At 38.1% G+C, this 22,762-nt stretch overlaps 1 protein-coding gene across 1 annotated transcript in view; it reads left to right on the top strand.

Moving 5' to 3' along the window:
* The window catches only part of TRPA1 (transient receptor potential cation channel subfamily A member 1), a 45,991-nt gene extending 23,677 nt beyond the window's left edge, over nt 1–22,314 (top strand). Inside the window, exons 13-27 of the mRNA XM_054590049.1 lie at nt 609–726; nt 1,846–2,012; nt 3,534–3,627; nt 7,139–7,198; nt 7,742–7,834; nt 10,693–10,763; nt 11,320–11,482; nt 12,276–12,365; nt 13,824–13,993; nt 15,517–15,646; nt 16,062–16,244; nt 19,005–19,073; nt 19,552–19,665; nt 21,463–21,560; nt 22,116–22,314. Of these exons, the coding sequence (XP_054446024.1) occupies nt 609–726; nt 1,846–2,012; nt 3,534–3,627; nt 7,139–7,198; nt 7,742–7,834; nt 10,693–10,763; nt 11,320–11,482; nt 12,276–12,365; nt 13,824–13,993; nt 15,517–15,646; nt 16,062–16,244; nt 19,005–19,073; nt 19,552–19,665; nt 21,463–21,560; nt 22,116–22,314 (1,819 nt within the window). The remainder of the gene's footprint in view (nt 1–608; nt 727–1,845; nt 2,013–3,533; nt 3,628–7,138; nt 7,199–7,741; nt 7,835–10,692; nt 10,764–11,319; nt 11,483–12,275; nt 12,366–13,823; nt 13,994–15,516; nt 15,647–16,061; nt 16,245–19,004; nt 19,074–19,551; nt 19,666–21,462; nt 21,561–22,115) is intronic.
* Nucleotides 22,315–22,762: the final 448 nt, after the last annotated feature.

Raw genomic sequence — 22,762 nt, 5'->3', positions numbered from 1 at the left:
CATTATATTTAATACTAAATTTCTGTAAGAAAAGATAAACATTTTCCAAAGGGATCAAATAAGTGTCTCAGAGAGCACAGAGGAAAGATGTCCTCAGACCTGAACTCTTAGAAGACTAAGTGGCACTAAGTTAAGAATCTTACAGTGATGTATTGGAAGATGATGATATTTTTATCATTTTTACTAGTAATAGTGGTCATGAAGACTAATACTACCATCATGGAAATTTTTGATACAATGTTCAATGAAAGAAGAGAACAAGATTTAAAATAGTGCATATAATATATTACAACCTTGGGAAAAACATGGAGGACACAGACATGCTAACTCTAGTTTTACCTGTCCCCAGGTTTTTGATATTGTGTTTATAAACTTTTATATTTTAATCTGCTAAATTAAAAACTATGTGTGAATCACATTGTAAGTAGATCATTTAGGACCATTTGGCTTGAAATTAGCTCATTTGTTATAAATATGTAATAAATATTTAGTTGCTAGAACTTAGATTGCATTTTTTTGGTCATTAAGCCTACCTTGCAATGGTGATACACCATCCTGTGTTTCTTCTGTAAGGGGAATGCACATGTCTTTCCTTAACTCGTTAACAGTGACCACAATGGCTGGACTGCTTTGCATCATGCTTCCTTAGGCGGGTACACGCAGACCATGAAGGTCATTCTTGACACTAATTTGAGGTGCACAACAGATCAGCCAGATGAAGAAGGGGTATGTACTGCATTCTTCATACCTGCCCTAAATCTTGGCATATAAGCAACTTCAAACATTGCAAGAAAGCCTTCTTAGCCCAACCTCTTCCCTCCCTTGACCTATTCATAGCGTTTTATTGGGTTCTTACTATGCAGACCCTTAGGGAGAGGAAAGTGTGAAAAGGGAAAAAGAATATGGAGAATACTAAGAGGTGGGTGCATGTTGAGGACACCTCTTTAGCCTCACAGAGACTGGTTCACAGGCCTGTGTGGACTGATGACAAAATTTCCACCATTCTGGTGAACTGAGAAAAATGAAGAGAGCAGGGGTAAGTCTTCATAAAACTAAGTGTATTTGATTTGAAGGACTGACCTTTATTCTGATAGGATGCTCTTCATCTATTCTTGGAGGGCAAGTATTGAAATGTAAATTCTTTCACTATAAATGGAGATAGAAGATCATCATTGTTTTTTAAAAATGTGTTTATGCAGCAAAACAAAAGATTGGCAATCTTATAGAAGCTCTCATTTAAAATTTTTTATTGATTGATTTTGAGAGAGAGAGAAACATCGATTTGTTGTTTCACTTATTTATGCATTCAGTGGTTGTCTTGTGACCAGAGATCAAACCCACAGCCTTGGTGTAGCAGGATGACATTCTATCCGCTGAGATGCCTGGCTAGGGCTGAAGCTCTGATTTTCTTCTCTTTTCTTTTTTTTTTTACAAGCCTGTGAAAACCCCAAATCTGGGAACTACTGTTCTATAAAATGATAAATTCCCCAGAAGTATTTTTCTCCTGTGGTAGTTTCAACATCCTTACCCTGTCAGCTTGTCTTTAGTCCTTGTGGAATCATCCCACTGCAAAAACAAAGCAAAATAACCCCTTGGAATTCATACACATACACACCATGTTTGAACTATAAACTCAGTATTTTGAAGCTTTATTCTGAACACCAGTTTTATATTTTAGGTATTTAGGTATTTTGGTATATTTTAGGTATTTAGGTATGTATTTAGGTATGTTTAGTTTTGTTAATAATTTCTTTTAAGCAGTTCAATAATGAAACATAGTAGTAAAATAACCAAAGTATGATTAGCTATTGTCACTGGATTTCCATGTTCTATTTTCTCTAAAAGAACACAGCCCTTCACTTTGCTGCAAGGGAAGGCCATGCCAAGGCCGTTGCTCTCCTTCTGAGCTATGGTGCTGACATCGTCCTGAACAAGCAACAGGCCTCCTTTCTGCACCTTGCCATTCACAACTGGAGGAAGGAGGTGGTTCTTACCACCATCAGAAACGAAAGGTATGCTTTCTTTCTGTCCACTGTCACTGAGTGTCTCCTGGCATGAGGGATGATTCACATTCTGAGAGGAAACAAGAAGAGAAAGAGAATAATAAGTTGTAGCTGTTAATCAACATTCAAAAAAATTATTTATTTTTCTTTTTAGAGAGAGAGAGAAAGCGGGAGAGAGGGAAACGGAGAGAGAGATAAAGAGGGGAGAAACATCAATTTTGTCATTCCAGCCATCCACATATTCATTGTTTGCTTCTTTTATGTGCCCTGACTGGGGATCGAGCCCACAACCTTGGTGTATTGAGATGATGTTCTAACCAACTGAGCTACTTGGCCAGAGATTAATCAACATTTTTTAAACATTTTTAAAAATGTCAGTTGTTTACAGAAAATTTTAATGAGCTCTTTGGGTAACTTTGCTTAACCTCTCTGATCCTCAGTTTCCATTTTCAAATCATGGGGGCTTGGATCACCTTTGTGGTTGTCTCAGAAGACTCAGGGGTTCAGACATGCGTAGTGTCTGGCACCATAGTCATTGTCAAGGGATGTTGGTGAGAATATCCTCTGAGGTTGTAACTAGTGCTATCTATGGAAGTTCCATTAACACGTGATCTTTTGTGGTTGTGGGTTTTTGAACCAGACTGCCAGGAGCTTTAATGATGAAGCTGGAGAGTAATTTGTCCCACTTCTTGTGCATAAATGTTTCTATATAATAGCAGACAGATACATGCCAGGGCCCAGTGTCACCCAGTAGTGGACACAGAGGTGAACAGTCTCATGTTCAAGGCAGATAAGTCCTGTGTTTTTGAGCATGAGACAGTCTCAAGATATTCTGCTGATCATTCTTTTGAAGCACTTGTCAATGGAAGTTGTAAGCAGAAGTTTTCTACTGATTATATAGATTTTCTAGATGGATTTTATTGATAGGGTTAACAGAAAATTTGTCTGAGTAGCTTTTAGAACTAGTCTCCTATGACATAGATGGGCTCTTGGAGGTAAATGGACTCTTTACTTCCTGTTGTAGATCTATTTCCTTGTTGGCATCATATGTATCTTTTTATCCTGTGCAACTGGATGGAAATGAAGAAAGGGGCAGACTGTGCAATGCTCTGGCAGAACCTGTGCTTTTTAAGACACTTGGCACATGCTATGTTGTAGCTTAATTAAATACATAATGTATACACGGATTAAATGCTAAATACCCTGTGCCCAGTACTGTGTTGCTGTCATATGTATGTGAATGTGAATAACTACCCAGCATGACCAGCTCATGATCTCAGGAGGAACATTCCTGAAAGGCATTTAGAGAACGAGAACAGCGATTATAACAGCCATCCTGGAATTTGCCCACATTTCTGATTTCCATGAATGGACAAGGACCCTATTAATGGATTCCTCTTGATTCAAATGTTGGTTCCACTGGGATCATTTCAGGTTTCTCATAAAGACATCATCTTGACCATCAACTGGTAGCTTTGTACAGAACAGAATTAAGATAGGTGTTTTTATAATAATATTATTTTTTTACAGATGGGAAGAATGTCTTTGTGTTTTTAGTCATCAGTCTCCAAGCAATAGATGTCCAGTCATGGAATTGGTAGAATACCTCCCTGAATGCATGAAAGTAAGCTCTTCAAACAAAACTCCTTATGGCATATATCTTGGCATATGATATAATGTGAGAATTTATTGTTCTAATCATAACCTGAATAATAGTAATTTCCATCTTTAAGTAAAGTTCCTAGTTTTACATAGTCTATGAGGGAACTTGACCAACAAATATTTAAGAAGGAGCTACTTGGGTTAGAGAAGCCTATCCTATTAGTTGTTACGTAGAATATAGAAAATATGGGCAACAGATTTTTTATTCAAATAATCCAAGGCTAGAGCAGAGGCTACTAATTGTGGTTGCTGGCTGCACAAACTCTCTTGATGTATTTTTAATAGAATGCATGTTAGTGTTTCAAATTTCCATTAGTTGCTTACGTTTAAAACTAGGAGGCTCCCATATGGATCTAGATATCTGGCTTCCTGTAAAAATCAGATCTGGGGACTGGGTCTGGTGTGCACAAGGCAGGAATCGCTGGGTGAGTGAGTAGCAGCTGCTTCCTTTGGGCGGAGCCAGCATCTCCCATCTCACACCCTGCCTCCTCCTTTTGTATATTCAGCTCTCATGCCAGCTGTTAGTTGCCAGGTAGTGTCATTTTTGTGCAATTGGTTTCCTTATAGAAGAGTGATACTTCTCTATGTATGCTTCTATCCAAACTGCGAAGAGTGAAAAAAAATAAAAAGAAATCTCACTTTTTGTGACAGCATGGATAGACCTAGAGGGTATTAAGTTAAGTGAAATAAGCCAGTCAGAGAAAAACAAGTACCATGTGATTTCACTTATATGTGGAATCCAATGAACAAAATAAACAAACAAAATAGAAACAAACTCATACAAACAGAGAACGAACTGATCGCTGTCAGAGGGGGAGGGATTGAGGGGCTGGGGGACATAGGTGAAGGGATGAAGAAGAAACAACTATAGACACAGACAACAGTATGGTGATTATCAGAGGAAAAGAAGGATGAGGAGCAAGTAGGAAAGGGTAAGGAGGGGATAAATGGTGATGGAAGGGGGTTTGATTTTGGGGGGTGAACACACAATACAACATATTACAGAGCTGTATATTTGAAATCTATATAATGTTATAACCAATTTAACCCCAATAATGCAATTAAAAATGAACATAAAAAGTAAAATAAAGAACCCCAAACTGTGAGGATAAAAGCCAGCCCAAGGAGAGCCAACATTTGAAGGACAGCGGGAAAGCTCTGAAGGCTGGCTCGGTTCTCTCGGTTACATTGCCTGCCTGGCCTCTGTGGGCCCCGGGGTGTGTGACTGTCTGTGCTGGAAGCGCAGCACCTCACTGGATACCCGCTGCCAGAGAAATGCCTGCACACACTGAGCACGTGAGTGTTAAAGGATGTAGGTATAAAGGTATAAAGGATGCAGTATTTAAAGACTGCGACAGGTAGCGAATAATTAAGACAAGAGGAATGACTGTGAATGTCATTCATAGGGACAAATATATTCAAGTACTGGAGGAGACAGTGAGACAGATTTGGAGCCTGGTGGCCCTGGGATTTAGTCCTGACTCGGCCTCTTGTTTTAGGCAAGTCATTTCACCAGTCTGAGCTCCGTTTTCTGGTTTTGTTAAGGCAATGATGCTGATACTGACGTTGCAAAGTATTACAAAAGGTGGAGGTAAACTATATATTGTACTTAGGATAGCGCTTAGCCAATATTACATGTCTTATTATACTGCTAATGTGGTTATTAGCACTATCACTATAAACACTGTTTTTATTTATTTAATAAGCACTTAGTATGTGTTAAGTACTTCATGTGCTTTTTTTCTTTATAACATCTAATGGATATTGGAGCAGGTCTAGTTTGTAGATTAGCAGTGTAGGTGCATAAATTCTATCAAAAGTCATATAAATATTCAGGATTGAAAAAGGGGATAAATGGTAATGAAAAAAATACAATACAAAAATGTAAAACAAACTTGGTTTATTGTTCATGTGGAAAATAATACAATAATTAATAAATAATACTACAAGAATAAAAAAGAAAACGACCTCAGACTTTCTTTTTCAGTAATTCCAGTTGTTGGAATCTGTCCTAATGAATAATCAGAGGGACAGATTTATATACAATGATGTTTCCTGCAACATTATTAATAGTAATAAAAAGTGTTAGAAATATTTACATATAATAAACATTGAAAAGAATTGAAAAAATATACCAAAATATTAATAAGAATGATCACAGGTGTGACATTATGATTGTTCTTTCTTCCCTTTATGCTACTATATATTTTCTAGTTTTCTGTAATGACTTTGTATTGTTTTAGTATTGTGAAATGTTTTAAAAATAGGGTAACTAAGTTTAAAGGTGCTTTAGTTTGGCCTCACATCACATATTTGAATAACCTGCACAATCCCTCTCTCTGTGCCCTGGCCCCTCCCCAGCCCACCCTTCACTGTGCCTGTGCTGATTAGTCCAGGGTTCTCAAACTGTAGCAGCCCGATCTGCCTCTCTGGTTCTGGCTTGCATAGCACTACTGACTAGTTTAGTCTTTATTGTCTATTATGACCCCTAGTACCACTACCTCATCACCAACAGAGACTTCCTCGCGGTTTCTTAAGGCCCTCTGGCGTGGTGACCAGCCCGTGGGGCCTGGCTCCCTGAGTCTCCCCTTCAGGGTGGTGTCCAACTCTTCACCCCTGAGTCCTTCAGGAAGGGTTGACCAGATGCCTTAGGAGCTCTGGGAGACATACTGATGAGGTCATCTGGGGCCTTGTATCTAAATCCAGGTCCAGGAGAACAGCCTGACTGGGCATTATTTCTTTCTTGGGATATGAATTTGGGCCATCAGAAAAGTACTAACACACAGATCGGGGTGCCTCAAATCGTTTCTGCAAACAGGAGCCCCACAAAAATATTTGTCCCCACACAACCTAGGGGAGGCTGTAATGACCCCATAAGTGTTAAATGAGCCCTTTGTGAAGCATCTGGAGGGCCTACAGCATTCATCCTTGTAACAGCTATCCGCCACTATCCTGTCTGTGCTGCTCGAGAAGAAGACTTTGTCAGTGCTGCTCAGCAAGCGAGGTATGGAAGCAAACACAGAACTTCAGCTCAGGCAATGCAGATGGGACCTCAGCCAAAGAAAGATTGCAGCGCTCGGCTGAGAGCTGATTAGGGATGATAAATTATCACTGCAAGATGCCGACTAAAGGAATCCTTAATAATCTATGTATTCTCTAGAATCCCAGGAAGACATCAAATCTTAGGCAGAATTAGTGGAATATTTCTTATTCAAATTTCAGTAAATGCAACTTGTTTCTCAAGTGCCTGATGTTTTCTCTGAATCCACTGTGTTTCTGTGGTGTGCAGTGGTAGACGTAACATTTTATTTTTTAAACTTTGTTTCTCAATGACATGAATTACAGTGTAGCTTGGAGGCACAGGAAGCAATGGAAGGGAAAGGAATGTCTCAGGTGTTCTTTTAGAAATGGGATCAAATGCTGCCTCTTCTCTACTCTCCCATACAATGTCTTAGCCATTTTTCCTCTCAAAGGTACTTTTAGACTGCTGCATGACACACTCCACAGAAGACAAGTCCTGCCGAAACTACCACGTAAGCTTATTTTACCATAATTATTTGAAGTTTATTTTACTATAATTCTTTAAAGAATGTTAAAAGTGTTAGAGTTTCACACTCTCCAAAGGTGGTAGTTATTTTCATTTGTCATTTTGCTAAATTATCTACTTATAAGGTAATTTCCCTCTTAGATCTTCAGTTTCCCCCAACCCAATATTTCACTTGCTTCCAATAACATTATTTAGGGTTGCTTCTAGTCTTATATTTTCTTGCATAGTGTTGCTTGAAGAATGAAGCTCTAAAAGGTCTGATTTTTTGAGAATTCATCTTGTTCCATGACTATAAGTTAAAAATCAATTGAATAGCAGCCTTCTAGAATATCTATTTTTTGTTTTTTAAGAATATTTACTCTTTGAAACTGAGATACAATAATAACTTACTTTTGTTCAGATGAAATGACTCCACTTTATTTGAATCACTTAATTTTCAGCAGAATTGTAGGCTCGTGTATGTGCTTTGTTAAGAATAGTTTTAGGGTCTATACTAGACTATAATTTTTAAAAATTGTATCTTCTACAGATTGAGTATAATTTCAGATATCTTCAATGTCCATTAGAATTCACGAAAAAAAATGCACAGGATATTACATATGAACCTCTCACGATCATCAATGTAAGTCCAGTGTTTTCATTATCCGGGTAGTTTCTACACCAGCTCTGTAATGTTTTGGTATAATAGTTCAGGAAGGGGCCTGGAGAGTTCCAGGTTTATACTTTTATGTCTATCTGTCATGCGGCACAACCCTTTATTTTTTTAGTAAAGAAAGCAATCATTTTCTACAATTGCTACAATTTGGCTTCTTTAAACTTCCATACTCTTGATCACTTTAGCCTTTACGGTCATGCTAAACCTGTCCCAGCCCAGAATCCAATAAACCATGGATAACACAAGCTGTCCATCTACATACAGACATGCTACATATTTAAGAATTTGCTCCAGTGTGAACCAGAGGAAGATACAGGGCTTGGCATTTATAATCATAGCTTCCAAGTTCAGCTGACCACGGGGCTCCACAGTAAACTGAACTTTCAGAAGCTTTTAGAACCTTCGGGAAAAATAAAGGCACTCTGAGAACAGGCCCTAAATGCTCAGTACAGACCCAAATTTCCCAAGTGACTTGCTCCAAACCAGTTCTTATCCCAAAGAGTGCATTTACATTTCTAGCAGATGAGACAATGGAAGCCATGCAAGCGATCTACTTCAGTCTAAACCAGGGGTCTCAAATGACTGCAGAGGAAACAGGTAACAGATGTGTGATGAGCTCCTGGTGTAAAAGGACAATGGCTATTGTATCGACCAATTGTTGCCATGTGGGAATGGCAGCTCAGGCTTGTGTAAATACTGGCAACAAATAAAATTGTCTGCAGGCAAAATAAAAGCAATTTGAGGGCTGGATTTGTAAATTGTGATCTAGGACCTAGGTCTGTGCTCTCTAATATGGTAGGCAGGAGCCACATGTGACTACATAAGTTGAAATTAAATAAAGTTAAAAATTCATTTCTTCATTTGCCATAGCCACAATTCTAACAGGCAGGAACCAAGGGAGTCTGTGGCCTTCCTATTCAATATCAGAGATACTGAACATTTCCATTACAGCACAAAGTTCCACTGAGCAGCACTGGACTAGACCAATTCAGAATTTTCATTCACCTCAAATCAATTCCTTTCTCTACATGAAAGCCTTTGGTACAGACCATGCTACCAGTCATAACCTAAAGTGAAATTCTAAAAGGCTTACTGAGCACTTGGAATGTGAAAGGAGCAGGCATATGGATTTGACACTCACAGGTCTGGTGACGGCAGCGACTCTCACATTTGCTCTATGCAAAGCATTTTAGTTCTGCTGGAGTAGTTTATATTTTGGCCTTCAGACTCAATAGCAGTGCCTAAAGGTAACTAACTACAGTGACACTTAGAGAATTTTTGTCTATGGGTGGGTTTTTCCCCATTGTAATTGGAAGAACAGGCAATATTTTATCAGAAAGAGTTTATTGTCTCCACCACTAGAATAGGAGGAAATAAAATATTTGCAGCTTTTAAAAAGAAATAGACTCTGAATAATATAGACTCAGAATAATTTATATGAAACAGGCTCACTTGAATAAAAACACCTCACTCAGTGGGCAGCATGTAAGCACATGATTGGATAGTGCCTTACTAACATAGCAAACCTTGCTTTGGTTCTAGGACAGCCAAGGGTCTTCTGGAGGGACAGCAGGTCTGGTACAGGAAATCATGGTGCACAGAATCTAAAAGTCTAGGTGGGCTTGAGTGTCAGCACTCAGACTCAGGCAAGACAGGAAACAGACCCTCGGCCGTCCCCCGAAAAGTTAGAACATTGAACATGTGTTCCACTCTCCTCTTCCCCTCCTCAGGGAGAAGCCAAGGAGTTGGGAGTTTTCTCTCTCTTAATCTCAATGTTCTGTGCTGGGGGAGGGTTATAGCAAGTAAATGCCATGATTTTCCTACTATCTTTGGCTAAGGGCTCACCTGTGGTGCAGGAATCTTTTACTTAGTTTTCTAGATTTCTCATAAAGGCAATAGGTCCATGTATTATTAAGTTGATGTATTCAGTCCCAGTGGGTGAAGGAGGGTCTGGGGCTTCCTGTTCTGCTATCTGGCCAATATCCTTCCTCTATGTATTTACTGAAAATTAAAAATTAATTTTGAGTAATGGAGAAAAGACAAATACCATATGATCTCACCTATAAGTGGAACCTAACCAACAATACAAAGATGCAAGGAAAATAAGACCAGCAACACTGAAAGGAAAAGAAATCAACAGAGACAAGAGGGAAGGAGGGGGGGGGGGCGGGGAAAAGGAAGGGAAGGGGAAAGTCAAGGAACATATAGCAAGGACTCATGGACAAAACCAAAGGGGAAGAGTTGAGGGAGGGAAAGAGGGAGGGGGCAAGGGAAAGTGGTGGGGGGGAGGCAGAGACAAATGTATTTGAAGAAATAAATAAATAAAAAGAAAAATACAATAAAATTTTTAAAATTAATTTTGAAATAGATACTAGTAGTTCCCAATAACTCATGAAGACTTATAAAATACAGGCTAATTTAACTACTATTATGTATACTTTACTGTTTAAAATCCTTCTAGAAAGATAAGCTTTGAGTTTCTTCAAGCAAAGACCAAGGGTGTAGCTCTTGCTTGTTTGTCTTTAGTGTCCTTTCCTGTTGTAACTTCTGTAAGATTGAAAAGCTTGTGTTAGCTCAACAAGTGGGAAATTGAAAGAGACAAAGTGAATCAAATACTTACATTTGCATAAAATGTTTCTCTCTAGCTTGTGTTTTTTAAAAAAACACATTCTTGTTATAATTTTTGGTTTTTCAAATTTTTAAAAATAAACAGCTGTTACTTTCATAATAACAAGTAAAATGATAAAACCAACAAACAAAAAGCTTAGTTTATACTTGGTAGCTTAATATGATTGTATTTTTATTGACCTTTTCTTATTTTTCAGACAATGGTACAACATAATCGCATAGAGCTTCTCAACCATCCTGTGTGTAAAGAATATTTACTTATGAAATGGTGGGTATTAAGTAATATTTCTTGTTAATGATATTTCCATTAAATGCATTAAAAGTCTTCTAAATGATTTTGTTTTAATAGTATTTTAGAGTTTTAGATTTTATTATTTTAATGTTTTATACTTTGAAAAAGAAAAGTGTTGAAGGCATATTTTGTTATTAAAATGATTATATTGGTTATTTTTGATATTAAATAACATATTTGGGGGGATCATTACGTAAGACGAGAGGCATTCCTGGGCCCTGCAGGTTAGTGCGCATGAGTGAAGAGGGAGGTATGTTCCCAGGAAGAACAATTAACTTAAGAGTCAGAAGATACATGCTAATGTCTCTGTTCTGCCATTAATTGGTGAGAAATTCTTAAATCATGGTTTACTGGGAAGTTGAGATTAATATTTTGAAAATAAAAAACGTGAATTCAAAGAACTTCCTGGTTCTAAAGTTCAGTACATTTACAAAATAGATTTCTGAGAGATCCTAACTACTTTTCCACAGGTATCTTAAGGAAATATTTTTTGTTGAAACGCTTCAATTATGGCTTACTTACTTTTTTGTAGGTTGGCTTATGGGTTTAGAGCCCATATTTTGAACCTCGGATCTTACTGTCTTGGTCTCCTGCCTATGACCTTTCTTGTTGTCAATATAAAGCCAGGTCTGGCTTTCAACTCAACTGGAATTATCAATGAAACTAGTGATCATTCAGAACTGTTAGACACCAAGGTATTATTTCATTTATTTTCATATTCCAAATTTTTAAAGTAAAAAATTATTAAAAATGTGGTTTTTACCTTAGGAATACTAACCCCATAATAAGGGTGAAATAGCAGGACTTTGATTATTATTATAAATAACCTATAGAATTCATATATGGTAGCAATTTCTTCTAAAATCCTTTGTGGAATGAGAGAGACTTAGTAAATGAGTTTGAAAATTAAGTTAAAGGAATTAACAAGAATGAGATACTAGCTTGAATGCTGAAGTATGAAATTTGAAAATAGCTGAAAAAGAAAACAGATTTGTGGTTGCCAGGAATTGTGGAGAGAGGGGAGAGATACTTAGTTGGTACAAGATTTTCATTTAGTGTGACAAAGAAGTTGTGGAACTAGATAGTAGTGATGGTGTATAACACCGTGAATGTTCTTAATGCCACAGAATTGCACTTTTTAAAATGGAAATGTACATATAAAATGTAAAACCCTTAAAATGATAAATTTTATATTACGTGTGTTTTACTAGAGTAAAATAATTTTTCACATGGATCTTCAGATTCATATTCCTTCAGAATTCAGTTGGCAATTTTTGAAACTCTTTTAATTAGGGCATTATGAAATGAATATGTGTTGTCTTTATATTGGCATAACTGTAGTTTTCTGTTTAAAGCAAACATAGATAGTACATAAAAATGAAGCAAAAGAAAAACAAAATAAAAATGTGATAGTGGAAATTATTAAGAAATTAGTGTTGTTTTAATGTATTTCCTTATACATGCTTTCTTATATTGTTTTTGTTTCAGAATTCATATTCTATAAAAGTTTGTATGATTTTAGTTTTTTTATCAAGTTTATTTGGATATTGCAAAGAAGTGGTCCAAATTTTCCAACAGGTAAATAATGCATTTTGTATCTATAAAGTTGTAAATATTTTAATATGCAAAACAAATTAATTGCTAAATTATTATTGAAACAAGGTATGTCAGAATAAAATCACATACCTTGACAAAGGTGTAGATTGGAAACATCAAACAAACTTTTCCAAATGTAGAAATTACACGGTTTTAGATACATTCGCTGCACTGGATAGTGCCTCCCTGACCCAGCTGAGGCAGGGATGTTCCAGATTCACACGTCCATGTGGGTCAGTCTGGCTACAAATGGGCTTATGAGTGACTTTTCTGTGTTTTCTCTGATATTGGTTTAGTATTTTGCTAACATAAAAGTTAGATTTTTGAATTAGCTGATTTTGAACGTAACTGTTTATAAAGACTTACTTGGGCCAAGACTCCATTTCAAATGTGTTTTTCTTTGAATTCTTTTCCTAAAAGGAATACTTTTCTTCATTGTGTAAAATTTCAGGTTATAATAAAAATTGGGAACTTTTTTAGTATAATTTTTACCTTTTACTCTACTTTTTAAAATGGATGAACCACTCTCAGATCAGATGAAAGAGTTATGGGAATTATCTGCAGATCCTTGTTTTAGTTGATGAATGTCATCAATCTTTTATTTCTAAGACTTTTATTGTTCATTTTTGGGGTACACTTCTTATTAATGTTATTTTTTAAAAAATTATATACTTTTTACACAATACTTTATTTTCTGTGAAAATTTACCTTACTACATGATATAAGCACATGGGTATTTGTATGACAATAATAGTGCTTTACATTTGTTTCATAATATACATTGCACGTATTTTTATATGTATATAGTTTCAGTAAATTGTCACAATTTTGAGAGACTGTATTGTTCATTTGTACATGAAGTGATCTAGGGAGTATTATTTAGTATTTCATCAATTTCATTTTTTAAACATGAAAATTACAGATTTGGTCTCCACATTTTCTTATTGCTATTTAAATGGTCTACTCTACATGACATCTTTAAGAATAGAAAATACACCAAATCATTATGGTAATTGATTCTTAACATAGTTTTCAAATCTCCTTAGAAGTAACCTTAGTTGCTTTATATCCTGAAAAATTCACATGCATGTCCATAGACAGAAAGGAATTACTAAACCAACCTGCAGCCTCCTCCTCCCCCCTGACTTTTCCTTAAAACAGAGTGGACTCTATAGAGAAAGCACAGAAATTTGTAGAATTTCCTTAGGCAACATAAGAGGTCAACACAAGAGGCCAGGCCATCTTCAACAATGACATGGACCCAGGGCTCTGAGTTCAGTCCAGGATGGTAGGGGCTGGCTCCGGGGTCCTAAACTCCCCAGCTGCAATGCCAGAAAAATGTAAAACTATTGTGACTGGTTACATATAATACATAACCATCTATAAGATGCTAGGTATTGGTCTTTACGTGTGGTAATTCTTCATTCTTTTCAACCCCAGAAAAAGAATTACTTCTTGGATCCTAACAATGGAGTTGAGTGGGTTATCTACACAACAAGCATAATTTTTGTGTTGCCCTTGTTTGCTGGTATACCAGCTCATGCGCAATGGCAATGTGGAGCAATTGCTATTTACTTTTATTGGATGAACTTCTTATTGTATCTTCAGAGGTAAAAACAGCTTCAATGATTTCTATATCTTTTAGGCATGTTTAATATGAAACGAAGAACTATTATAAGTTCCATAAATGCATAACTGGCTTATTCCTTATCCAGTTTTTGTAGACTGTGAAGATATCTTTTATATACTATTAAGAAAAAGGGAAGGGAGATTTGGAGTTGAGAGTGTAGACCAGTTTTTTTCCCAAACATGGCACTATTAAAATTTGGAGCCAGATAATTCTTTGCTGTGGGGCTCTGTCCTGTGCACTGTAGAATGTTTAGTAACATCCCTGGTCTCTACTTGCTACACACTAGTAGCAACCATCCCCCACCCATGTAACAACAAAAAAAATGTTTCCAGATAATTGTCAACTCTCCTCTAGGTGGCAAAATCACCTTGAATTAAGAACCACTGGTTTAGACAAACCTGTGGGAGTCAATGCATATAAAAGTATTAGCTATTCTTCTTTTGCCTGTTATTATCTTGTAATTATTTATTTTATATTAATACAGTCAAAAGGGAGTGAGTGACAGGTATGGGGAGTAAAACTGATAGGAGGGAAAAAGTAAATACAAAGAATCTAATTCTAGAGGGGAAGAAGGGCTAATTTCCCATCTCCCACAACTGCTAACATTGAGTTAAATATGTCATTTCATGTAATCTTAACAATAACAAGAGGTAAATGTTGTCACTCACAGCCTACCAAAGAAGAAGCTGAGGCAACTGAGCTAGTAACTTGCCTAAGATCTCAGCTCATAAGTCAGATGTCAGCATTTTGCCAAAATCTTTCCAACCCCGGAGTTGAGCCCTGTTCTCCCCCACCACCCTGGAAAGGACATGATCTGGTGGCAAGAACAATGGCCTGGAAGGCAAGAGGCTTTAAAACAGGTCCAAGTGGTGATACTCTCTTGGTTTTGTCATTATCAGTGACCTTAGCAAGTTACTGGATGCCTCTGGGAACTTGGTTTCTAAGGTCTCTGAAGTCCTTTTCAGCTTTAAAATCTTGTGACTCCCCTTGTAATGGAGTACCTTTGCCAAAGGGAAAGTACACGTTGGTGGCCAGATGGCACCCATTGTCTACCCAAACATTTTACAGGGTAGGTTGCTAGGGGTGACACAGGAAAGCTCGGGGAGCTGTAAGGATGGCGAATGTGAAGCATGTGTATGTGCCCTGTGGCGGGTGCCTGCAGGTGCATGGACTCATCTCATTACTCCCCACTGATGCGCCACGCGACTCATCTCTCTCCTCCCCTCGTCGTCCGGTAGCACTGTCTCTGGGAAGCTATTTCTCTCTCCCCCTTTGGCCAAGTGGTCAGGAGAGGAAAACAGGAAGAAACAAAGCAGGTTGAACGAACAGATTGAAAATAAGGCTTGACTATTCATGAATTCTCATGTCTTCTTTCTGGAAGTGGCTGGCCTCAGTTATCTCATTTGTGAAAACTAGTGCCTAGTGCTTGGTAAACACTGATGCTGAATGAAATACACTGGACTAGAAAAGTGAAAAATATTTTAATTTTTCAAATTTTCCTAGATTTGAAAACTGTGGCATTTTCATTGTTATGTTGGAGGTAATTATGAAGACTTTGTTGAGGTCCACAGTTGTGTTTGTCTTCCTTTTTTTGGCCTTTGGACTCAGTTTTTACGTCCTCCTGAGTATACAGGTGAGGAGCTGTGGTTAATTTTGTTGCTATAAATATAGGAATATATATTTATATTTAAATCTTATTGATGTATAAAAGCAATAGTGACACAATATTTGGATACTTTGGATACTTTCAATGACACAATATTAATATTCAAGTGATTTTCATTGCAGGAAAAAGTATAGCCTTATTAAATGACTTTTTCCATTGTCAAAAAGTTTATGTATAATGCATGATGGTTTGTTGCATGTGCAGAAAAGATCATTGTGATGACTTTACCACAGTTTATTAGTAGTTTTTATCACTGTATTTTAGTAGCTATAATCCTATGACTTTAAAAATATTTTAAATATGATTTTATCATTTTATCTCCAGGAGACTTTTTTTCATTAATGCATCTCACATTTCATTTTCCCTTACCATCTTTCCTCAGGATACTTTCAGCTCCCCATTGCTTTCTATAATGCAGACGTTCAGCATGATGCTAGGAGATATCAATTATCGTGATGCCTTTCTAGAACCATTTTTGAGAAATGAATTGGCATATCCATTTCTATCTTTTGCACAACTTATAACCTTCACAATATTTGTCCCAATTGTCCTCATGAATTTACTTGTAAGTAATTTATCCTTGTATTTCCTGTTTGTTGATCATTTGGGGCATTTAATAATAATTATTCTTAGCTTCCTTAATCTCCCTCCATGAAGGGAAAAGGGGGCACTTATGAAATTCATTCTTTCAATGTGCCTGGCACAGCGTGGTGCTCAGGGGTTGCAAAGATGCTTTCACTTGGCAAATACTTATCAAGAATCTTCTAATGCCAGTCACTGATCCAAATGCTAGCAAACAGTAGTGAACAAGGCAGATTAATACCCACTCCCTACATAATTAAAAACTTGTCATGAAGTTAAGTAATGAACAAAGAAATATGTAGCATGATGACGTGAGGGTAATAAGTGCTCTCAATAGCTGCAAGGTAGAATAAGGAAATAAAGATGAATCATGTGCTTTGGAGTTGTCAGGCGGTAGAAGGGGAGGCTAAAGTTTAGGCAGAGACTTTCATGATGTGAAGGAGGAAGAACTCATCTCTTGAATCTCACCTAGACCAGAGATTTAAGTGGGGAGGGCATCTGCAGCATTCAGGTGTCCCTTCCAACCACTCGAAGGCTGACTACCCCCAGCAGACAAGACCGTGCCCTTCTACAGATGCCTGTCCAGCTGCAAGCGTCCTGGCCGACACAGGCAGGAGCATTCCCCAGGTCCATGGAGAGCCCTAGCCAGCATTACAGGGCATGTTTTTTCCTTATTCATTGATTCAAATATGCAAATATTCCACACATTTTTTATGAGTCTGACTGTGCACCAGGGGCTGTGCTAGGCAGAGTTTTCAGAAAAAAAAAATGATGATAATACAGACTACTTAATGTTTTGCTTCACTTACTTGACACAACTGCAGAGTTTTATTTTGGTGACCGGGAAAAATAAAGGATGGCACCAAGAATAATAGAGAAGGACACAAAGCCCACATTCTTCTCTTAGAATCGCTTATGTTTTGGAATATCATTATCTAGGGGAGAACTTGGCTGAACAGTAATATAGGCTGGTGACATATTCAAGATCCACATGTCCAACGCCCATTGAGCTTCTCTACCTGCATGTCCTAGAGTAAAAGCGGACCCAACAGAGCAGAGATAGACAATGTTCTCCTTCTTTCAAACTGTCTCAGATCATTGGAAAATATTCTCCATCTACCCACTCCCCTTTTCTTCACGTTTGTTTCCAATAAACGTTTGCTCCTTATACCTACTCCCTATTAGCTTGCACCTTCATGATTCCTCATCCATATTGCTGCAGTGCACTGAAGAATTTCTCCATCTCATCTCATTTCTCTGTCTAATCCTTCCTGCAAATGATCACCACAGTGATGTTCTCATAATGAAAAGCTGAGCCCATCAACGGCTCTTTTAGTTTTTCTTTCTGTGCCTCTTCTAAAGCTTCAATCCAGTCTAAACCCATGAGCATAGCGTGCAAGGGTCCTCGTGCTCTGGATCCTACTCAGATCTTGCACAAATCAGAGGAAGATAATAATAAAACCTACTTCCTGGGTTATTGTGAGGATGAAGTAAGCGAATACAAAGCATTTAAAAATGCTATGCATTTAATAAATATTGGCTACTATTAAATATTAATAGTATTTGGTTAATATTTTGTTATTAATTTGTTACTTAAATTAGTAAATTTTAATGACATTCACAAGCTTATAACTTATATTAATAAATTATAATGAGACTCACCAGCTCAGATGATTCACAAGCTAAAAGTCTATGACTCACAAGCTCAGGTGTCTTCAGAGCCCAGGCAAGAACATTTGATATATGGAGCTGCAGTTGTGAGACAGTTGGTTTTGAGGGGGGCTAATCCAAACCAAAGAGAATGTCCCCGGCAGGGCTTGCAAATTAAAAAACAAAAACATTATCCTGCCAAATAAAACCTACTTGCTGACTCTATTTGGTTCTCAATGCTAGTTTGCCCACCCTGGGCTATACTTGTACCGCTCATTCATGCAGCAGTTCTTTTACGTGCCTACAATGTGCCCTGCACTATTCTCAGCACTGGGCATGCAGCGGTGACCTGGATGGTCACCGCCCCTCTCTCCTGGAGTTTCTTGACTTGGAGCTCCGTGAGAACAGGGACTGGCTTTTCCTCTCAGGCAGCAGCAAGCGGGGGCTGGTTCAGGGCAGACAGACACTGAGTGTCTAACAGTGAAAGAGTGAAGGTAAGCAATTTCATTTGGACTGAGTAGAACTGAGCTGTCCCCTTCCCCTCACCTAATTCTGTCTAACCATGGATTTCTAAATGGATCTTTTCTTTTTTAACCGGGGCTTCACCAACCCCTAAAACATAAGGTAAACCCCTACCTTTTCCTGTCAAAAGTATGTAAGATATAAATTCCTTCAGTCCCTCAATTTAACGTTTTAACTTTTCCATGTTGTCCAGTCATTCTTGTTTACTGTAGATGTTAAACTCCTGCAGTTTCCAACCATATTGCATGGCTATCACCAAAAGCATCTGATATCACATCATCCCTGTCCTCTCCAAAAAGAAAATACTTTTACTTTAAATTAAAATGAATTTCAGATTAATTTGTATGTCTTAACTTTTCATGATAACACTTAAGTTTACCGGACCCACCAACACGGCCATCACTGTTACTAAGTTACACAGGCTGTGCAGTTTTCCGTAAGATGTGTAAGTGACATTTCAGGAGCATTACTAGTGAATATCATGCCCACTCTCACAGTATCCAGAGAGCTTAAGGGCATTGGGACATAAGCCATTAAACTGGTAGTGATTCAACGCTGTGTTGTGCTTCAGATTGGCTTGGCAGTTGGTGACATTGCCGAGGTCCAGAAGCATGCACTGTTGAAGAGGATTGCTATGCAGGTAAGTATCATGTTTATTTGACATCAGCACCATCCAGACTATTCACACATAAGAATAGCTGAGCTCTGAGAACAAACTGCTGAATATGAGGATTTTCTTAGTACTGAGAAAAGTCATGCTGTGCCTGGTGTGCACGTTCTCTGGTGTACCTCTCGTAGTCAGAAAATCAAAAGTGAAAAAATAATTTCCTACAGCAATCTCGGCAGAAAAAGTGAGAAATTGCTTGAGTCTCTTTCTGTGTTAACATGTGGCCAACCTGGTAGCTAGCCCCTGTCTTGTCAGTGCGTGAGGTGAAGGGTAGGGGCAAGGGACCGGCTTCTAGAGATGAAGGAAACCTGGCCAGCCCAGCTGCTTGTGCATAAATCGGGACACAGGAGTCAGTTTTCAGTGGGCTGTACTAACGATTGTGTCTGTTCAGTGTATGAATTCCAGGTGTTAACTAAGCATTTCTATCATTTAAATCCAAAATGTGCTTTAGGTGGAACTTCATACCAACTTAGAGAAGAAGCTGCCTATCTGGTTCCTACGTAAAGTAGATCAGAAATCCATCATCGTGTATCCCAACAGACCCAGATATCGTAGAGGGTTATTAGTAAGTACATGTAACAAACATCCATGTAAACAGAGGGACATTGCTTGACTTTCATTCATTGTGCATACTAGGGGTGCCCTTTTACATACTTTGAGTTGCTCTGCCTGTGGGAAGCAAATAATTGTGTTAAAAAAAAAAAGTGCAGGGCCCTGGCTGGTGTGGCTCAGTGGACTGAGTACCAGCCTGAGAACCATAGGGTCACCGGTTCGATTCCCAGTCAGGGCACATGCCTGGGCTGTGGGCCAGGTCCCCAGCAGAGGGTGTGCAAGAGGCAACACGCATTGCTGTTTCCCTCTCTTTCTCCCTCCCTTCCCCTCTCTGAAAATAAATAAAATCTTAAAAAAAAAAAAAGTGCAAGGTGGAGCCAACATGATAAAATGATGGGCAGTGCAGAGGGAGATATTTGTCTCCATTTCTAAGCGGCTCAGTGATAGTTTCAGTGTTAAACATGTGCCATGTCCCTATGAGGGCATTAGATGGGTGGACCAGCCATACCATTTAACTCTCCTTGTCACAGTGCAGATATGCTTTGTTTTTCCTAATTACATGTCACTCACATATATGTGCAGATGTATATGTATGTCTATGTGCATATACAGGACACACATACAACAGAGTATACATATAGAAAATACACAAAGATTACGCAAGGTCATTGCATCATAATGGAAAAGGGACTACACTAAGAGTACTAGTATATTAGTACTGGATACTAATCTTAACCATCTCCTGGCTTCCTCTTTTCCCTACGAATATTCTAAATTATTTGTAGGTTCATTTGCCATTGTATAGTCATAAAATGATAAAGTCAACCTAAGTGTGAGCCTAGGCTTTATTCCGACTCTATTTCCCTATTTGATTTCACTCAAATCCATGGTTGCAACTACTACCTAACCCAGCAGCTCAGCAATTGATTTCTCTGGCCTAGACCTCTCCTTTGCATTCTGGGCCCCTCTGTCCAACGAGGTACTTGACATCTTCCCTGGTATGTCTCAAAGGTCCCTCAAATTCTGCATATTAAAAAAGACTCAGGTAAAAGCTTATGACTGACTCCTCCTGTGTGTCACTCCGTCCCAACATTCCCTGTGGGGAAAGGGTGGAAAAGCCCATCCTTCTCCAAGGTCCCTTATGTCCATTAATGTCCACAACATCCATTTGCCTGTGCAGGATGTCAGCCTTGATGTCCGCCCTCCCTTTTCCGGACCCCTCACATCCAGTCAATCCCAGGTTTAGGCCAGCTGCCTTCCTGGGTGGCCTGAGCAAGTGGCCATCTCCTCTCGCCTGGACTCCTAAAACGACCTCATTCCTGGTCATTTCACATCTGCCCTTGACCATCTCCAGCCCACTAATGGTTTAAAGACGTTACATTTTTCATATATATTAAAAGAGCGTTTCAGAAATTTCCCCATGTGAAATTCACTTGTGTCCAATAATAGTACGGAACAGTTTGAGAGAAGTAATTAATCCTGTATGAAATACCACCACTTACGATGGTCATTTTTTATGACAATTTTCTCATAAAAATTCATTTAAACCTTTTCCTAAATAATACTCCAGTTTACTCCTCTTTCTACATTACTTATACCTCTTGTACTTTCCTCTGTTATAATGTATGTAAGTCCATTATTTCTCTTTGCATGCCTGTTTCTCTCAACGGAATGTGAGTTCCTTGAGGGCCATGGCTCTCAGACACTTTGCTAGTATGTTCTAGTTCAGTAGTTGAATTATGGCACGTGTTCAAGAGATAATTCCTGAATTGCATTTTACTTGAGTAACTATTAATCTTTTATCCCACAGTGTATATTTCATTATATCTTTTGCACTTATGAAACAAGACAAGAAATACCAAATGCTGATACAGCTTTAGAAGTAGAAATACTGAAGCAGAAATACCGGTAGGTGCTTATCTTCATTTGAGAAACTTAAAACTCTTAAATAATGATCTATAGTAGAAGGTTCTACTGTATATTTGTGTTTATTGAATATATCGAGGCATGTTTTAAGTCACTGATGTTGCTAGTAGATTAAGAGTCGTGAGTGTTTAGGCCCAACAACTTATTTGCTGCTATTTGCCTATCAGTATTTATGCTGCAGTCCTCGTGAGCCATCTCAATTCATACATCAAAGCTCTGAAAGAGTTTGAGGGTCCCTGGAGAAGCTGTACAGTGTACAGTGGTTGAATGTGAGAGTTTTAAGGTTCATTTACCTAAGTTCAAGCCACTTAACCTCCCTGCGCATCAGTGTTTTAATCTTTAAAATGGGAACAGGAGTAAACCAGCCATGAACCAACAGTGTAACTGTAGGAAAATCACTTAAACTGAGAAGGGTTCCAATGCCATGAGGCCTATGGTCTGTGCACAGGCAATCTGATGCAGAACACTTCTAGTATCGAGGCCTTTGTGCCCTCAGAAGTGCTAAAATAAATTCATGAAACCTGTGTGTCCTTTTAGGCTGAAGGATGTGACTTCTCTTCTGGAAAAACAGCATGAGCTTATTAAACTCATCATTCAGAAGATGGAAATCATCTCGGAGACAGAGGATGAAGATAACCATAGTTCTTTCCAAGACAGGTATAAAAAAGAGCAGTTAGAACAAAGGAATAGCAAATGGAATTCTGTGCTGAAAGCGGTAAGGACCAAACAACAGTGACCTCAGCAGTAGCTACTTAATGCAGCAGGGCTTCCTGTGTACACTCTTCTTGTATATTAAACACAAATATGCAAATATACACACTGGCTCTAATTTCTAGTTTGGAAATTAGTAAGGAAAAAGCACAAAGCTGATTCTATTTTCCTGCATATGAAACCATAGTTTCTGAATCTTATGTATAAGTAAACTATCTCTTCCTTGTCATACTTTCTGCCAGTCACTCTATATTGGGGATATCCTTGCTCATATGTTCAAGTTGGACTTTACCTCTGATTATTTGAATAGGCAGAAAGTAATTTGCTAGAACATACATTTTGGATGATAAGGAGTAATAAATGTAACTGTTGAGCTAGAATGCAAATGTCAATACTAGATTCCTACTTGATAATGATATAATATGTAATGCATTAAACAGTGAAGAATTACATTGGGCTTTACTATTCAGCGT

Source organism: Pteronotus mesoamericanus, unplaced genomic scaffold (genome assembly GCF_021234165.1).
Source record: "Pteronotus mesoamericanus isolate MK-2021 breed Mesoamerican mustached bat unplaced genomic scaffold, CSHL_Meso_final scaffold_174, whole genome shotgun sequence".
NCBI classification, from domain to species: Eukaryota; Metazoa; Chordata; class Mammalia; order Chiroptera; family Mormoopidae; genus Pteronotus; species Pteronotus mesoamericanus.
The sequence above is the reverse complement of the archived record's forward strand: the minus strand, read 5'-3'. Positions and strand labels throughout refer to the sequence as shown.